This window comes from Cydia fagiglandana, chromosome 22 (genome assembly GCF_963556715.1).
Source record: "Cydia fagiglandana chromosome 22, ilCydFagi1.1, whole genome shotgun sequence".
Taxonomy (NCBI): Eukaryota; Metazoa; Arthropoda; class Insecta; order Lepidoptera; family Tortricidae; genus Cydia; species Cydia fagiglandana.
Window position 1 is genome coordinate 13,198,890 of NC_085953.1, and position 18,308 is coordinate 13,217,197.

Sequence of the window (18,308 nt, forward strand, 5' to 3'; positions counted from 1 at the left end):
CATACCACAATTTTGATTAACTTACACTATAATATTGTTGTTTATTTACTATTAAAAGACAATTATGCTTACAATGCAGCTGTTACGCAAAGTTATTGATAGTTAGGCAACATAAATGTTCAATTTATATATAGTAGTATACCCTATAATGGGCGTGGAACCAGTAATGGGACAAAAAAACATAATTCCTCTAAAATAAGTATCTAAAAGTAGTTTATAAACACTGGCTGTATATTATCATAAATAAGAGTCCTAGAGCTGTTTCAGTTTGAAGTTTCATTAAATTTGGTTGCTTTTTAAGAAATTGGCGCCAACCCAAAAGTTGTCGTGTCACTGAAAAAACACACCACTACGAATTCTTAACAACTTCGCTAAGAGAGGTGAGTTAATTTATTACATTTCAATTAATTAATACTTGATGAAAACTAGAATGTGTTTTGTTAATTGAATTTACCATGAGATAAGGTATACAACACACTATGTTGTGACTCCACAGATGTAAAAAAAATAGTGGTATTTGGCCCAATCCCATTATAGGAGCTGTAAAACTGCGTACCTCCTATGATGGGACAATTGACAGAATGATGCTTGCCATGCCATAATTTCATGTTTAAACAATATAGAAGTAAAATGGAGTTACGAAATATGTGGGAGGTATTCTCGGACTTCGGATAAATTAATATCGTTTTTCCAAACTTTTATTTAACTTGCCCTGTTAGTTAGTGTGGGTCCAATCTTGGTAGCTGAATTTGAGCCACTTTTCGATTTCCGATTCAGTTGAATTTTTGTGTAAGTACGTAATTAAGTATGCAAATCGGATGATAATGCAATATTATGATAACATGGACCTAATCTGATGATGGAGACAGGAGGTGGCCATGGGAACTTTATCGCAATAAACCCTAACTAATTGTGTTTGGGTATATTAGAATTGTCTCGATGGATCTAATACAATAATAATTGGCTGTGGAAAGAAAAATACATTCAGCGATAAAAGCTTATACCAAAAATTGATTTTTTTGTCGTAACTTATTCCCCATTTCAATATTTTATACTGATAGAGCAATGTCCATTATAGGGGGCCCATTACTGGATCCACGTCCATTACCGGGGGCCCATTACTGGAGCATTGGTGTCCATGACTGGAGAAAAAAAGCATAGTTTTAATTTGTTAAATATGTGGAAACTAATTGCTGTATCTTTCATACAACACGCCTAAAACATGAAAGACGGATAGGACTTTCATCTTTTAACACGCTAAGCGGTAGACCATTTACATGTATACGGGAAATATCATAAATACTCCAAATTTCCTCTTAAATGTCCCATGACTGGTGCTGTTACTATAATGGAAAATAGAAGTATCAAACATATATCTGCCAAACTAAACGCATATCGGTATAGTATAATAGGGATGTTGATTGTTTTTAAAATAAATTATTACACAACCATGTATGAAATAAAGCACCAGAACAATAATTATGAAGCGTAGACTTAAGTTATTTTTAGCCACACTTTCTATTTTATAAAACTTATAGAACTATAAAATAAAGAGTAGGTTTTATAATGTTTCATATAAATTCCACAGCGGCAAATCGTTTTGACAGTTCGAAAAAAGAAACTGGTGTAATGGCTTGTGCTTAACGTTAATAAAATACCAATAAAATACAGTGATTTTAAGATTGTTTTTATTTTATTTTTTCCTATTTCTACTATAATATTTGATATTACCCGTATTCAGTTTTCAATAGGTCTGAACTTAATAACACAGGTATGCTAACAAAGAAAAAACCAAAAAGATTCTAAAACTTTGATCGGTCTCGAACCCGGTTTCTCGGGATCATTAGTCCGCTTATGAAACCACACAGCTACGCAAACATTACGTGGGCTGACGAAATTATTGTACAGTTTGTATGCTGCTATTAGGGGGGTCACGTCTCTCTGACGCTGACTGTACATATATCAGCTCACAAACAGGAAAACCATTACCATTTCAATCGTAGTGACGTCATAGGTTGAAAGTTCACTAACAACCTGATTCGCTGCTTAGCAGCGACACAAAAAAGTCAATGGTCGCAAAAAATTTACAATGGAGTACACATGAATAATATATCCGGTATATCCTGTGACATAAGTACCAAATTAGCGTGTTCGTCTAGCGAGATAAAATCGCTAGATTGTGTGAGTTTTTTTGCAGTGAATTATAATCCGGCCGGCCGAAACTCCGTCAAATCACTTGGTAGTCTTGGTACCACTTGATACGATAAAATTTGTTAGGTCTAAACTCTATGAGTTGAGTTAGTTCATTTTATTATTTTATTTTACCGCAATTTTATTATGTTACTTGCTGCTACGGAACCCTTCATGGGCGAGTCCGACTCGCACTTGGCCGCTTTTTTTATACTACGTCGGTGGCAAACAAGCATATGGCACACCTGATGGTAAGCAGTCTCCGTAGCCTAATATGGACGCCAGCAACTCCAGAGGTGTTACATACCTACGCGCTTTGCCGATGCCGACCCTAACCACAGAATAAATAATAGTACTAGGTACAGAAGAAGCTACTGTTACACAACAAGCTACTGTACAAAACGCGTCTGTCACGATCAGCACAGATATGGCCGCTAGGTGGCGACAGCGCCACGCGCGGCTTATGGCAAACCCCAAAATTGGTGTCGAACGGATGTACTTTTAGCTACCTGTAGCAAAGCGACGAAATCGCGGAGTGAGCCACGCCTGCCCTAACACTCCGCGCTCTCGTCGAGTTCTGGCAATCTTATTCACCGGCAGGAACACAATACTATTGAGTAGGGAATACATTATTTGGCTGCGGTTTTCTGTAAGGTTGGTTGGTTCTTCCCCAGTTGGGCTCTGCTCTAGATCTAGAAAGACATCCGCTGTGCTGTGCCCTACCACACAAAGCGAGATGACATAGTTTAAGAACATACCTGGGTCCTACGTCAAATTAAATACGCAATTTCTCAAACTAAACCATATCCCCGAGAAGGTCTCACGTGCAATCTGTGAACGTCATTCGAATTTTACGACATATTTGTTTGATCTTATTTTGGCATCACTCACAGCGTATCTTCTTTGCACCAGTATACATGCAGACAGTGTATAGTTTGTAGCTTTCTAATAGAGCCAGAAATAGACTAATTAAGACCCTTTTTTGCAGGTAAGTAGCGCTTGCGGTTTAACTTAACAATAGACAAAGGATTAGCCGTCGGTGTCAATTAGAAAGCTACAAACTATATGCGCCTACCTAAGGCGTGTCAACAATAAGGTAGGTAGGTATGGAAAGACTCGCACGCGCCTACCCAAAAACCCCCTAAGCCTAAGGCAAAATTAGATCAATATATATGCGAGTTTGAATGTCGCCTCGTTAGTAGGGCGACCGTGAAAAATCGCAAGAGAATACCTACCTAAAAACCACGACAATTTTTTTATTGACTCATCCTGTCATCTTCCGTTGTAAAAACGTTGCGGAAACTTAATTGTTATCAGAATCTTTTTTTTTTTTGCTTAATCTATTGCCATTACTTTGGCGTAGCAACCGTAAGTAACATTGACAGTTTAATCTCCTCTGTAGATACGGTACAATTAATAAGAAGCCTGATTAAGTCATCTTTTGGATTTTTGAGAATGTTTTTTTCGGGCGCAGCATGGTTCCATTTTTATCGCCTACTGTCAATATTTCCGTCACTTTAGCACTTTACATACTTGTTTAGAACGTGACAGGCATGGTGACATTGGTGACAAGCGATAAATATGCGACCGTGCTACCGCCGCTGGTACCTAGGTAGGTAGAGTTAGACCAAGAAAAGTCTGCAGCGATTTTGGTAGCCCACGCAATGCAATCGTTATTTCATAATACGTTTATAATAAGTATAATAACACTTGCACTGCATGCGTGGGCTATCAAAATCGCTGCAGACTTTTCTTGGTGTAACTCTACTAGTTTTCGCGTAATGTTACGGGACGGCTAGGTTTGTGTGCCTCTTAACTCAACACAACAAAAAACTGTGACGTCATTACAAACCTAATACGTTCCCACCACGTTACACTCATTTATTCAACTTTATAAACAACTTAAACGTAACTGCATAAGGTCCCTTTTTCAAAACAGCCCAAAATAGATATGATTTTTAGAAAGTTACAGATCTAAATTATCTCTAATGGTGGTCTTTGTTCACGGAACTAGTTATGAACGAATGGCGGCCTTCAGAGTGGGTATAATGATGACACCAGGCGGATAACGTGTAACACGAGACTTGCCCAGTGTCTCTTTAGAAGAACAAGGGAACAGTCGACGTCAAAGATATGTTTACACTTTTCGCCTTATTACAAAGGAGTAAGGTGCAAAAGTGTAAACTTATCTTTGTCGGCGACTAAACAAGAATCGATCAAGATCGAGAACCGTCATAAATTTGCAACAAAAACAAATAACCATCGCATATAATAACTTTAATACTGAAATTAATTACAAGCGTCTATTATGTAATTTGTATATAATTAACTGTGGCTTGGTTGGGCAATGTTGGCGGTTTTTGAAAGTGTGTTGCAGTCATGCATGTGACTGCGTGAGAGACGAAGGGATTTTACCATGGGTGTCCCTGTAGTGTTGTGACCCCACAGCAACTATTGAGCAATTGTTGTACCCAATTTATGGTTAGGTTGCGATGTATCAATTCTATATTTACGAAATAGTCGGCGCTTATTAACTACGTTCCAATATTATTAATGTGGTGTTATGTGACGTAAGCGCCGACCGCCATAAGGTACCTTTACCAGTGCAACGTCACAAATAATCGCTATTGACAATAATGATATTAATGACAGACACTAGACCGTTGATTTTAGATGTAAACTAAAAAAACATCGTGCCGCTGAGTTTGACAGCCGAACTAGATGGCGCTATACGACGCCATGTTTTGTAGTAATTTTGTTGTTAAAAAAAGCGTTATTGCAAAAATAAAACATGAAGGCATAATAGCACTAATAGATTAATAAATAGTTACATAATAGTGCAGCTATCTTGTCCTAGAGTCATCCGACATCAGACCGGCTAGCATGAGTCGCGTTCTCGCTCGCGAGTCCAAACCTACTTGAATTCGCGCGCGAACGCAAGTCATGCTAGCAGGCCTGACATCGGATCGCACAATATAAAAACGCTCTTACACATCTCGTACATAACGAGTCTTTGGTCTAACAAACTCTCCACTTCTTGCTATGAATATTATTTCAGGCGCTTTTAAGATCAATGTTGGGTCTAGGAAATGTGCTCAGAAGTCATCGGAATTTTAGCAAAAGGTGATAAAAAAAGAAATGAATGAAAAGATAAAATAGTAAACTAGTGTTTTAATCAATTTGTTTCTATTATAATCTTACATAACATTTGAGAGTGCTTAAGATACAATAGAAAAAGTACAGACTGGTCAAATTAGATTAGATTCATCGGGTATAGAATGGAACACAATAAAACATTCTCTTCTCGTTTATACGATTTAAAAATAGTGTACCAAGAGGTACCGGCACCACAGTTGAGGTATGTACTAATAGTTACCCAGTAAACCGACCCAAGTCCCTATATCTTAATATACTTACTGTTATTACTAATAGCTATATATCTTCTTCCTCAACTATATATATTTGTTCGAGGTCATGTTGACTCGTTTCTTCACCATTTGTCTCTCTCTTTGCCCGTTTCGGTCTCGGCGTTGCTGACTCAGCCTCCTGAGGCTCCTTTTCATCATCATCATCCTTCTCTTTGCTAACCGCCAAGGAATCGATAGGATTCCCATACGCATCACACTTTAAAAGGGCATTAAAACCTGTTTCTGATGAGTGTAAATCCATGTCTAATCCGTGGCATGATTTGCCGTTACAATTGATACAGAGAACGCAACAATCCAAGCGTACTTGCTTGCAAAGACAGTTGACAGAGCACACACCATCACATTTGCAACTAATTAAATCCAATAACTCCTTGGGAGCGACTTCAGCTAAAAATGTTATCGGTACCAAGCCATTTTCGACTAACTTCCACCCCCATTCGGTGGGCGGCAAGTCATTCCCAAGCCATTTCTGTATTTGATGATAAGTTCTATACATATGCTGTTTAACTGCTTCTTTTGAAGGTGGCATGCATGCCAGATCATATCTGCTTCTAGTTATAGTCTTAGAGAATCTCTTATATCTGAGAATATTTAAGTCATAATCTTTATTTTGTTCATCGTATAGACGTCGTATGAAGTTTATCCCCGCGTCCACTATAGAGTTTTTATCAGAAGTGGGATTTGCGAAAATGGTCATAAGATTTTTGATGTCTTTCATATGCATTTTGGACAGCGCTGAGCATATCTGTGTTTTTCCTTGTTGGAAAATTGATGACGTCGAATCGGAGCCGGAAACGGCATGTAAAAAGAGCATGCTGATCTTAATTTTGTTGCTGCTGAAGCCATCTACGTGGAAGTATGTTGGATTTCTTGAAGGTTTCATGAAATATACGTTTTCTTTGTTTGAAATAATACACATTTTAAGTAGTAAGTCAGCGTTGTCACTTACTATAAAAGTTTTATCGTATGTGGATGCATTGTCGATGACCGTTTCAACGATATTTGAATGTAAATCGTTGGAATTCAATTTGATTTTTATACCGGAGCGTGTGAAGTCTATTATCAGATACTGTATGAATCTGTCTTTATTCTTTTCATTGGCTAAAAAGTTATCTTTGTCAACCGTTAATACGGTATCTTTCTGGAATTCCACAATTGGACTTTTCTTGACTTTGTTACGCCTTGCAGTATCTGATGTTTTGTGGCTACCAAATATGACAATGGCATTTTTGAAATGCGTTTTCACATATTCGACATATGAATAGGCGATATTCGATACAGTGGCGCCCTCTTTCCAAGTAACTTTGCGCAAGAGGAATTCACCATCTAATACGTGGAACCGGTTGTCCCCATCTGTTATTTCTACTGGAAGAAACTGATCGAATAAGGAAGACTTATTAGCTTCCGATATCCCTCGGTCATCAAACAACGACATAGGATACGGCGCCAACTCATATTCAAAGAAAGATTTGATCTCCTCACTGGAAGTTTCATAAATACGTTTCAATATAGTATCAGGCTCTATAGGTGTAATAAATGTGTCCTCAATTTGAATAGACTTGTCGACGGAGAGAGGACGCACGCATTTACTTCTTTCATAATGGACGTCTCGATAATTTTGACCAATCGTTTCTTCCATTATTTGCTTCCCAACCATTTCGGCCTCGTGACAGTTAAGATCTTTCCCTATTGTATCCATGCCGAGAGCAACGAGATTCGCGGTTTCAGCAAAAGGGTTGTGTTCTTCAAACCAACTCTGCAATTTTGCTGAGTCTTTATTATCCTTGTTGTTTTGCTCAATTTCAGATGGTTTGCAGAAATTTTCGACTAGTTGTGATACTATGCTCAGAGCAGGCGATGCAAAAAGCCAGTTTGCTAGAAAATCGTCAGTAACTTTTGTCCCATTCGTGACTCCTCCAGGCCTCTTCAACAATGTCATATTTTTTTCCACCGCTCGGTCGGACCATTCAAAATTGTCCGTCCATCTGACGGCAAAATATCCTTTTTTGGTAAATTTCTCAAACTCCTCCTCGTTCATCTTTGTCTCAAGCCCTTTCATGTCTTGTAAATACAAGCTGCAAGATTTTGCGTATTCAAAGTAGCCAGCTGCGTGGAAATATGGGAGCATCTTTTTTATTGTTGACAGATGAAGATCCCAATTAGCAGTTTTTTCAGCTTCAATGAACTGAGCGACGAGGGTCGTCATACGGAAGTATTGGACCCACAGTTGGGCAGTCGGGCCTCGCTTTTCCAGTAGTTCCAGAGTTATCGCCAGTGGTTCCTGATAATTTTTCTGGTTTTCATATTCTGTAATGTAGTGTCCTTCTAAAATCCCTTCAATTTCCAATCTCTCTTCAGGCGTCAAGTCAAAATCTTTAGTTATAATATTGAAAAGAGCTGACCGTGTCAAAAAATGTGCTCTTATAGCGCGAGCGAAAGCATGTCCTGTCATCATTTTTTCAATATGTTCTGCAGCGTAAATAGTGCACCACAACTCTTTCAATCCACTCCCAGACATGATGAACCCAATGACACCAAGAAACGATTTTATCAAATCAAAACCCCCCAATTTCAAAACAACATCAAGCATCAAACTGCCTGGATTTGTAACTATTTTCTGAGCTATTTGGTACATCGGTTGATCGAACGTCACTAAACATGTTCCTTTAGTTTTCTTCTGAGCTTCTTTAAGCGCTGTGGAAATGGCGTCTCTTGTTGGCGGGGATTCTATCACTGGCAAAGGACGAATTTCTGATACTTGGTGTTCTTTTTCTTTTGGCATTTTGCTTATGAAATTCTCCCATCCAGGGATGTTGAGAGACGGTTCGCTCTTCCCGAACAACCATAGAGCATCACCTCTAGTTGGGAGTATCGATGTGTCATCTCTATGGTCTTCTATTAGAACATTCATAAGGTTGGACCTGGAGCGGTGTTTCTGCAATGTTGCTTTATACTCAATCTTGCTAAGATCTGGAATTTTCTCTTTTATTTTTATGGGTGTTTCATTAGTTTTTGGTGTATTGCACTGAACGCCCACAAGCATAGGTCCTTTTTCACTTTCAACACTATCAAAAATGAACTGGGTAAACTCTGGTCGAGAATGAGTGACACTTTTGGAAGCCATTGCCGTTTCCAACTGACGCACATCTTTATACGAAGCACAAAACCCTATAGAAGACAGCAGGTCTATTAAACTTTTCGAGGCATATTTCTGGTGTATTAAACTGCCGATCCCTAAGAGTAGAGGGCTTTTAAAAGTCCTCGGCCTCGCAGCCGTCATTATAGAATGACTTAAAGCCGTCACAGTACTTTCTAAAGGCTCCGGATTCTTTTGATACTTCGTGACGACAGTTTCTACAAAAGTCTTCAACGTTTCTGGTATCACGGAGTTAACTTCGTCCAAGAACGAAGACGGAGGTGGATAGCTTTTTGTATCAAAGAGGATAGATCTGATATCTTCTAATATTATATTTGCAGCCGTTCTAACTATTCTTAATCGCTCGCTTTTTTCATCATCAAGCTTCTCCTCGTGCCATTTTTCTTTTAAAATCTCTCGAGCGGGTGGTACGACGACGAAATTATTCTTGCTCTGCAAAACGCCACCGTAGTGATTTTCGATTTTTATGACCATAGTCCTAGGGTTGACGGAATAGTTGAAGTCGGAAAGGTCGAACTGGGAGTCTTCCCAGTTGTTGTCTATTTGGTCGTAGACGGGTTGGAGTTCCGCCTGCAGCTCCTCGCTGGGGGGTCGGCCGCGCTTGGCGCCGGGCCCGAGGCGGCCTCTCCTCGGGAAGCGGAACTTCCTGTAGCAGCTCATGTGGTAGCGGGCGCGGAGGGCGACCAGGTCCTTGTCTTTTATTCTCTTCCGGAACTGGAACGAAATGAGTAAGAGTCTAAGAGGAAGTCGAATTTAAGAATCAGAATCAGAAAAATATTTATTGCCACAAAAATACCTTATCAACTAAGTACAAAATATAAAACTGTAACAACCTTATCGACTAAGTACAATATATAAATCTTTAAGCTGTGCGACACAAACAGACAGACGCGGCGGGGGACTTTGTTTTATGAGGTTTAGTGAAGTAGACATACAATAAATCCTATAATTAGGTATAGTATTTTTAACTTTTATTAACAAAAGGGTTAGACTATCCAAAAACTCACCTCCCCAACCTCAGAGTCAGGGTAATCCAGCGAGGTCCGGTACAGATTTTCCCCCACGTGCGAGCGACTAACCCTGGTCACGTAGTTCTGCCGTTTCGACACCGGCCGTTGTATGACCGAACGAACGAACGTCTCGGACGCGTCGCCGCCGCAGAATAGGCATTGCGTTAAGTAATCGAACTGAAAGAAAAATAAATCTATTCATCAAAAGACTTTTCTGAAATTTTTGATTTTTTTTAATGTATTCTTTTTATTTATCATTTCAGTGGCGCCCGAAGTTTTGTTTATAGTATGTATCTAAATAAAAAGTAGTAATTCGTCATTTGGGGTCGTAATTACATCACCAGGGATCGGAAATTCGAATGCCCTAACCTTACCAAATACCTAAACTAAACCTACCTAAACCTAAACTTACCAAATTCCCGGAAAAAGCTCAGCAAGTATTTAAGTTCCGGGATTCCGGGATCGTATAAGACATCACGAAATAGTGATAACTGTCAAAAATTTAGTTAATGACTATTTTCAGCGATTTTGTTAACATACCTACACGTTGGTAAACAGTTTTAACTACAAACAGGGTGTAAAAAAAATACCGCATACCACATAATATTTTGTAAAAAGAAACAGCTGAAATATGTTATTTAAATACTTTAATTCGTATGTATATGTATCCTAATTGCCGGTATTCCGGGAAATCCCGGTAAATTTATTAGCAAAATTAAATTGAGTCCGCCTCTATACTACTCAACAACAACGCGGTGTAGGTACTGAGGCCGAAGTTTAGGTATAAAAGCATCCGAATTTCCGATCCCTGTACATCACAAAAAAAACGACTTCTTTAGGACACCTCCAGGGGAAGGTGTCTCTTGTCATTGTCACACATCATATGAAGAAGATAGGTTGTTAACGCACAAAGTGTCATTCTACAGAACTTGCTAACTATGTAAACAAATCGCCATAGTGAAATTGACAAATTTTGTTTACATAGTTAGCATGTTCCATAGAATAACACTTTACTGACACACTTGGCATTTCGGGAAAGTAGTGATTATGTGGATTTGATGATATCTAAAAATCTAAAATCATAATAAATCTAAAATCATGGAACAAAGTAATTTAGATTAGTCATGTCAGAGAGAAAGAAGTGGTCTTGGGAAAATATAGTCATTTTAGAAAGATGGCCATATTGGGGCGTAGTTTGGCTAGCAAAATAGTAATTTTGGCAGAATCGTCATTTGTGGGAAAGTAGCTATTTCGAGAAGTAGTCATTTTAAGAAAGTAGTAATTATTGGGAAAGTAGCTATTTCGAGAAGTAGTAATTTTAAGACAGTAGTCATTTGTGGGAAAGTACCTATTACGAGAAGTAGTCATTTTAAGACAGTAGTCATTTGTGGGAAAGTACCTATTACGAGAAGTAGTCATTTTAAGAAATTAGCAATTTGAAGGAAGTAGCTATTTCGAGAAGTACCTAGTCATTTTGGGAAAGTAGTAATTTTCAAGAAAGTAGCTAGGTGTTTCGAGAAGTAATCATTTTGGCAAAGTAGTCATTTCTATAAATATGACGTTCCACGGCAAAAGGTACCGTATGGCGGCTGGCGCTTACGTGGCATAGCGACGCACTAATATTGGAGCGGCGTTAATAATAGCGTAATACCTTTAACCGTGGGACGTCACAAATATTCTCACCATTTTTTCAAGCGGAGGACTCGGAGGTGCGTCCGCGTTCATCTCTTTCTGCACCCTCACACAGATGCTCTTCCTAATCGACCTCTCCTGGGTGTACTTCTTCCTACACGTTATATGCAGCGGGAGTGCGATGGATTCGTGCTCTGTGCCCATCGGGAACTTGCCGTCTTGACGGTGCTCGCTCGAGCGCTGGAGGGTTAGGTAGCCTTTTAGTCCCACTATGGTTATGTCCTTGGTCAGAGCGCAGTTGCATATGCGGCATACCTGGAATAAGGCAAGCTATTTAGCAAGTACCGGAATTCGCAGCGTGGGTAGACCCCCCCCCCCCCCCCCCACAAGGTGGACTGATGACCTGGTGAAGGTCGCGGGACTCCGCTGGATGCGGGTGGCGCAAGACCGGTCATTGTGGCACTCTTTGGGGGAGGCATATGTCCAGCAGTGGACGTCCTCTGGCTGATATGATGATGATTTAGTAATTTATTAGCAATATTGGCTAAGTATTTTATGGACGAGTTTGCATGCAAGATTTAAACTTAAATATGGTTGTGAGAACTTGAGAAGTATGATTTTTTGTGAAATTAACTCAATGCCATAGAGTTGCACCAAGAAAAGACTGCAGACTTTTCTTGGTGCAACTTTCACATGGTGCACACAGTGCAAGTGTTATTTTAAACTTCTATGAAATTATGACGTATAAATAACCCTTGCACTGCGTGTGCGTGGCCTATCAAAATCGCAGCAGACTTTTTTTGGTCTAGCTCTAGTTTCTTCGATAATTTATAGTGTTCTTAGAGCATTTAGTAACAGGAGACGTCTTGTCTGTCATTTTCTGTACAAAACAGTCTGCCGATTTATGCAGGAGAGGGGCAAATGTATCAGATAAATGTCAGTCTATACAAAAGTATGCACAATTGTGCAAGGTTTTCGGCAGACGGATAAGCTCTTAACCTCTAGCCGCCCATACGTCAAATCAAACCTTGCCAAACAAAATGAAATTTTATTTTGTCCCCACAAAGTTCAAATTAAAATGGAACAGGAGACCTTTTTATAGGACTCTGGGCGGCTAGAGGTTAAAGGCGACTCCGGTTATTAAATGCTCTAAGATATTAGGTTCTTCAACAAGAACAACAACAGGTTGTATGTTTGGTTGTCAATAATATTAAAAATCTTACCTCAATATTACCGTAAAGTTTCTGCGCCAGCATTTCTATTTTTGAAGGCCCTGGTGTCAACGGTTCTGATTCTAATGATTCTGTAAATGGCATCTCTGATTCTGACCCTAAAACATGACCAATATTGCCATTAAAATTGTTGTCATTAAATTAGCTAGGAGTATGTACTTGCACGAGCTTAAACTGAAATAAATGTCATACTAGTGCCCCAGGCTGGAATCGAAACAGCGTCCTCTGCTAACGCGGTAAGTGCCTGAGACATTCGGCCACCGGGGTCACGGCGGCATAGGTCGAATTTTTCCAAGCGTATGCATTTCTTACTGAAGGCTTATGGCGCCCTCTGGCCATCCCTAAGGTAGAACAGTATGATTCGACCTTCTAACCCAGGGTTTCTTAAAGTGGGGTCCACAGACCCCTTAGGGATCCGTAGCATAGCATGTTTATCAGGGGTCCGCAGTAGGTCAGTCCGTATTAGGAAATCTTGTAGTAAACTTGACGAGACCTACGTGCAATGAAACTTATAATAAAAGTAAATTTTAAAATATAAATATGGGTTTTTTAAATTATCCTAAAATATTTTTTTACCTGGGTCCGTGAAATTGTTTAATTTGTGAAAATGGTCCGTGACTGCAATAAGTTTATAGGAAACCCTGTTCTAACTGAATCAACTCAAGTGATACCGAGCTGGCGAGAGATATATGGATGGATGTTTGGGGAGTTACAGAAAACCAAATAACACTAGACCCTACACATAGTGTTGTGTTCCTACCGGTGAGTAAGGTTGCCAGAGCTTAACTAGGGTGCGCGATGTTAGGGTCGGCAACGCGCATGTAACTCCCCTGGAGTTGCATCCATAGGCTACAGTGAGTCACTGTCAGTGACCGCTTAGTATCAGGCAGGCCGTATGGTCGTTTGCCATCGACGTAGTATAAAAAAACATTGCAAGACTAACCTCTAGACGTATCAGGTCCCATCTGCATACGGTCTCCAGACTCATCATCTGCATCGGACTCAGTTTCTGCAGTGACACCTTTTGTAAGCCTCTTTTTGAGCTGGTTTTCTTCTGTGTATCGTGATCTGCATTCTTTGTGGAGCTGAAAATCATTTCAGTATTAGAAAAGAGATAAATAATCTAGATATGGTACTTAATTACGTACTTTACTGGTAACTTATGATTGTTGAAGTTAATAAAAAAAAGTCAATTCTCTTGGCTCTATATTACTTAAGTACATAAATATTTTTCAGCCTACCCTTTGAGTTAGAAAAATATGTTTATACCTGGTTTCTTAATGGTGATGTGAACGGTGTTACTAGTTCTTGTTTTGAAGAATCAGAAGTTCTCAGAGGGTCTGAAAGTAAAACAAACTGTTCAACAATTTTATATAAGTACTTTGCCATATATTAACTTAGGTGCAGATGTAGTAATTGTTTTCCATCGAACTTGGGCCATTTTATTTCAAGTTGTCCCCTACCCTTTTTTTTAAAATTGGGATTTTTTTATGTTATTTCTACTCAGAATCATGAGCTCTTTTGATCCTAATAGGAGAAAAAAAGTGTAAGATTTCCATACATTTTTCGATCTTTCCATTCCGAAACCGCCATACAAAGTCTATGAAAAAATGGTAACGGAATGGGAAAAAACCTTGGGACACTTTTTTTCCCCTATTAGGATAGAAAGAGCTCGTGATTCTGAGTATAAATAACATAAAAAATACCAAATTTTGAAAAAAAATGTGTAGGGGACAACTTTAAATAAAATGGCCCATTTTCTCGGAAAGTTCGTATTTATCATCTTGCTCTTTTGCATAGAAAGTAAGTTACCTACGCAGCAAAAATGCCAGTGTCAGTGTGGTAGCCGTAAAGTTTTTAGTAAAATTCCTAACATACCAGAGTCATACGAGTCAGTGATCAGTGCACCTCCGATAATTTAATTTATTTATTTAAGAAACAAACAGTCTTTCATAGTTATATATAACACTGGAACTTTTCTTAGAACTAGACTTACAGTTTCCTTAATGAGAATATTTGAACATCATGTTTATTAAGTAGTTTCTACACAGTAAAACAGAGCTATTTGTGCGTGCAAAAACAAAACACAAAAAAGAAAAAAGATAAGAGTATTATAGCAACCTTATGGTATTGTTACCAATTTTTACAAGCTGAATCTTGAAAAGGTTTTGTTATTTATTTAATACTGAACTCTCGATAAACTCTTTTAAAAACAAACTCGATGAACACTTTCGTAGACTACAAAACACAAGTGGACATTGATGTGCACGTATCAGCTTTAAGCTGCCTATGCATTCACATATAATAATAATAATACCATTGAGTTTATCCTGCGGGTCCTCCAGCTCAGGTTCCTGTTTGATGGGCTGCTCCAACTCCGGGTTCACCTCGTCAGGATCCTCAGGCTCCATCTTGATGGAGTGGTCTGTTGACTCCGTCATATTCAAGTCTGATGAAGGAATAAATAAAAATAAAAGATGTTTATTCAAAAAGTTTGCACATAGGTACATAATATAAGTTATTGTCAAAAATTTATTTTTGGTACAAGCTTTTATCACTGACTTTAATTTTCTTTCCAGTCTTCCAGGTAACTAGTACTCATTGAGACAATTCTAGAACCCCAAGCAAAATTAGGTTGTGTTGTTTTATCACAGAGTTCTCATGGCCACCTGCCTCCATCATCAGATCAGCTTGATGGGCCCATAATATAGCATTGTCCCCTGACTTACATATATATGCAAATTTTCAGATTCATTGGTAGTCAGGAAGTGGGTCAAATTTAACATGCAACATTTGACCCATACAAATATATTCATAGATACATGCTCAGCTAATGTCTGTCCCAGGAGGCCACGAGGCACAATGGCCTTAGGGACTTCCAGCAAGTTGAACCCCTATGAAAAACCCCTTTCAAAACCCTCGAAGTTTAAGCAGAGAATTCCATTCTAGTAATTATAATATTCTAAAAGCGAAATTAACTCTATCAATGTTGAGCCAATTTAGACACAATATAATTATGGAGATAACTAATGCAGAAGTCATCATTTTACACAGATAAAGTTAGGTCAAGAGCTAGTTTGTAATGAAGAATATTGACAGTTCTGATTACCCTGATCCGTGGCAATTTCCATGCTTTCTGACTGTTGTTGGCTTTGCCCAAGTCCTGATGCTTGAGGAGCGTCACAAAATATATTGTAGCAATCATAGTGGTATCTAGCATTTTTTTCCAAAATATTAAATTGGCCAATCCGTAAAAGAACCTGTAAAAAATTTTTTTTTGATAAGCTTCAATTTTATTTCTTAATTCATAAGTGTACTCTGGCAAGCCAGCTTTACATTTAATGAATAAAATCTCTAAATCGTGTTACATGGTTACCACATTAATCTGAATTCCCATATTGCTCCAGTGTATAAGTGTGACAGCGCTATGAGCATATTTAGCGATATCCCAATTGCACACCAGAGTGATATCCTTGATCCAGAGCGGGAAGAATTTGCATTCGATGCGAAGACCATTGTATTCTTTTTAAAAATAACAATATTTTCTTTAAAGAATGAAGCAACCTTGACTTGCAATTTGGAACATGCAGACAATCACACAGTTTACAACCTTAAGTGTCCCAACTTGGTATACAAACACTACAGTGAGAAGTGAGCACAATATCAAACATGATATTGAACCTCTTTATTTTCAATCGGTCTTTAATGAGCACATGTACAAACACAATAGCACATATCAATATCAAATCCCTAGAATGTGCCCTGAGTTACAATGTGAATGTTCATAACAACCAAGCTGATGTCTTAACTAAAACTATATGGATTTATTATCAAATCCAATTTCGCAATAGTAATGTAACATAATGTTCGAGGAGATGGCGGGACGCCTTGCATGCATTTTATCCGGATTGGCAGGAAACTACAAGACAGGGTTGAGTGGAGGAAGCGAGGCCTTTGCTCAGCAGGGGGACACTAAACCAGGCTATTAAAAAATGTTATGTTAAAACAATACTTACTAGTTGACTCCAGTTATCGTCATTTGTGGTACAAGCCCTAAGGATTGCATTTTGAGTTTCCAACGTCTCTACTTGTCCTACCCCAACTCGGTTGGACTCAGGATATCTGGCTTGCTGTTGCTCAAACAATAGTGACGCGTCCTTATTGCAAAACAAGCATTTATTTTGAAAATCGAATTCGCCGGTTAACTCGGATATGTTTTGCCATACCTTTTTCTTCTTTTTTATTGCAGCCTCAATACACCTTGGATTATTGTATGTGTTTCGGCAGCTTTTGTGTAGTTTTATTTCAGTGCGGTTTTTAAAAATGTCTTGTTTACCATCACCCCTTGCAATGCTCGATTCGACGAATTTTAACAGACCCCTCTCTTTTACAACGGCTACGTTAGTGTTTAGATAGAGACCACATAATATACATAATCTATCGTTTTTCTCCTCCATTTTAACGCTAGTATTGTACTGTTCATAACTCAAAACGAAGTAATTTACAAAAACGAACGCACTAGCCGCACAAAGCTTGCTTTAGTTTCGCTGTGACAGATGAAATGACATGACGATGACGATGACCGTAGTGAGCACAGACAACACGGCTATCACGCTGCAGTCCGGTACGCCCCTGAGTATTATATTCTTTGGGTACGCCCGTCTGTTACAGCTTTAAACCTGTTTTACCCCGGCCACACACGTAACGATAAATCGTTGCGATAAAACTGTGCAGTCCGAACTGCGCAGTTTTATTTGCCGTGTGTATGACAAATCGTTGTCGATTATCGTAACGATTTGTCATACACACGGCAGAAAAAATTGCGCAGTTCGGACTACACAGTTTTATCGCTACGATTTATCGTTACGTGTGTAGCCGGGGTAAGACTCCGCTGTCCGCGGATTTTCACAGATGATGTATTTATATTTTCTGTTCCCGCTATAACAACAAATACTAAAAACAGAATATACTTACTAAATATTTAAGTGGGGTTCCCATACAACAAACGTGATAATTTGCAGTTGTTTGCGTGATGGTACGGAACCCTTCGTGCGTGAGTCCGACTCACACTTAGCCGGTTTTTTGGGAATAAAGACCCCGAATCTTTATTCTTTATTATATGAAATAAATTTAGATTTATTTTTATTGAAAAATCTGTATGGTCACCGAGTTTCTGAATTGAGTAAAATCTGGGCTTTAGATTAAGGAGACTTTAGATCAGTAATAAAATTCGTTCAGTATAAATATATAATTTATTGTCATATCACAATTAGGTAAAAATCTACAAAATACTGGAGTGTTCATGTATAAAATGTCGTACCATGTTACTAGAGGTAGACCAAGAAAAGTCTGCAACTATTTTGATAGCACGCGCAGTGCAAGTGTCGTTTTAAATCGAGGTTTTAAACGTCAAACTTCTATGAAATTCAGGTGAAATTTTTTATATTATGTATTATTAATTAAATTTATTTATTTGGATTATCTTGCTATGAACAAATGTTTTATTATATAATCTAAAAATAATACAGGTAATACAGTATAATGAGTACCTAACATCTTGCTATTATTTAAATTTATTTCTGACGATCACAATATAGATTCTTATAAATTGACATTAATGTAATTTGTACTGTAATCATATGTTTAATTTTAGTTTACA

General features: G+C 38.4%; 1 protein-coding gene across 1 annotated transcript; it reads right to left on the reverse strand.

Moving 5' to 3' along the window:
- Window positions 1–5,346: 5,346 nt before the first annotated feature.
- On the reverse strand, window positions 5,347–17,192 carry LOC134675401 (uncharacterized). Its single transcript, XM_063533608.1, has 9 exons — window positions 16,666–17,192; window positions 15,759–15,909; window positions 14,967–15,098; window positions 13,919–13,989; window positions 13,593–13,734; window positions 12,641–12,747; window positions 11,469–11,732; window positions 9,783–9,962; window positions 5,347–9,489 (listed from the first exon to the last, which is right to left on the reverse strand). Exons 1-9 carry the CDS (start codon window positions 17,104–17,106, stop codon window positions 5,623–5,625), a joined length of 5,355 nt encoding a protein of 1,784 aa, XP_063389678.1. The 5' UTR covers window positions 17,107–17,192; the 3' UTR covers window positions 5,347–5,622.
- Window positions 17,193–18,308: the final 1,116 nt, after the last annotated feature.

Bases quoted from the DNA above. Each gene is read 5' to 3' on its own strand.
- LOC134675401 (XM_063533608.1), bottom strand. From the start codon at position 17,106: ATGGAGGAGAAAAACGATAGATTATGTATATTATGTGGTCTCTATCTA. The intron at 15,099-15,758 runs GTAATCAGAACT...TTCCTTCATCAG, and splicing joins GGAAATTGCCACGGATCAGG to ACTTGAATATGACGGAGTCA. The intron at 13,735-13,918 runs GTATAAACATAT...AATGATTTTCAG, and splicing joins CATCACCATTAAGAAACCAG to CTCCACAAAGAATGCAGATC.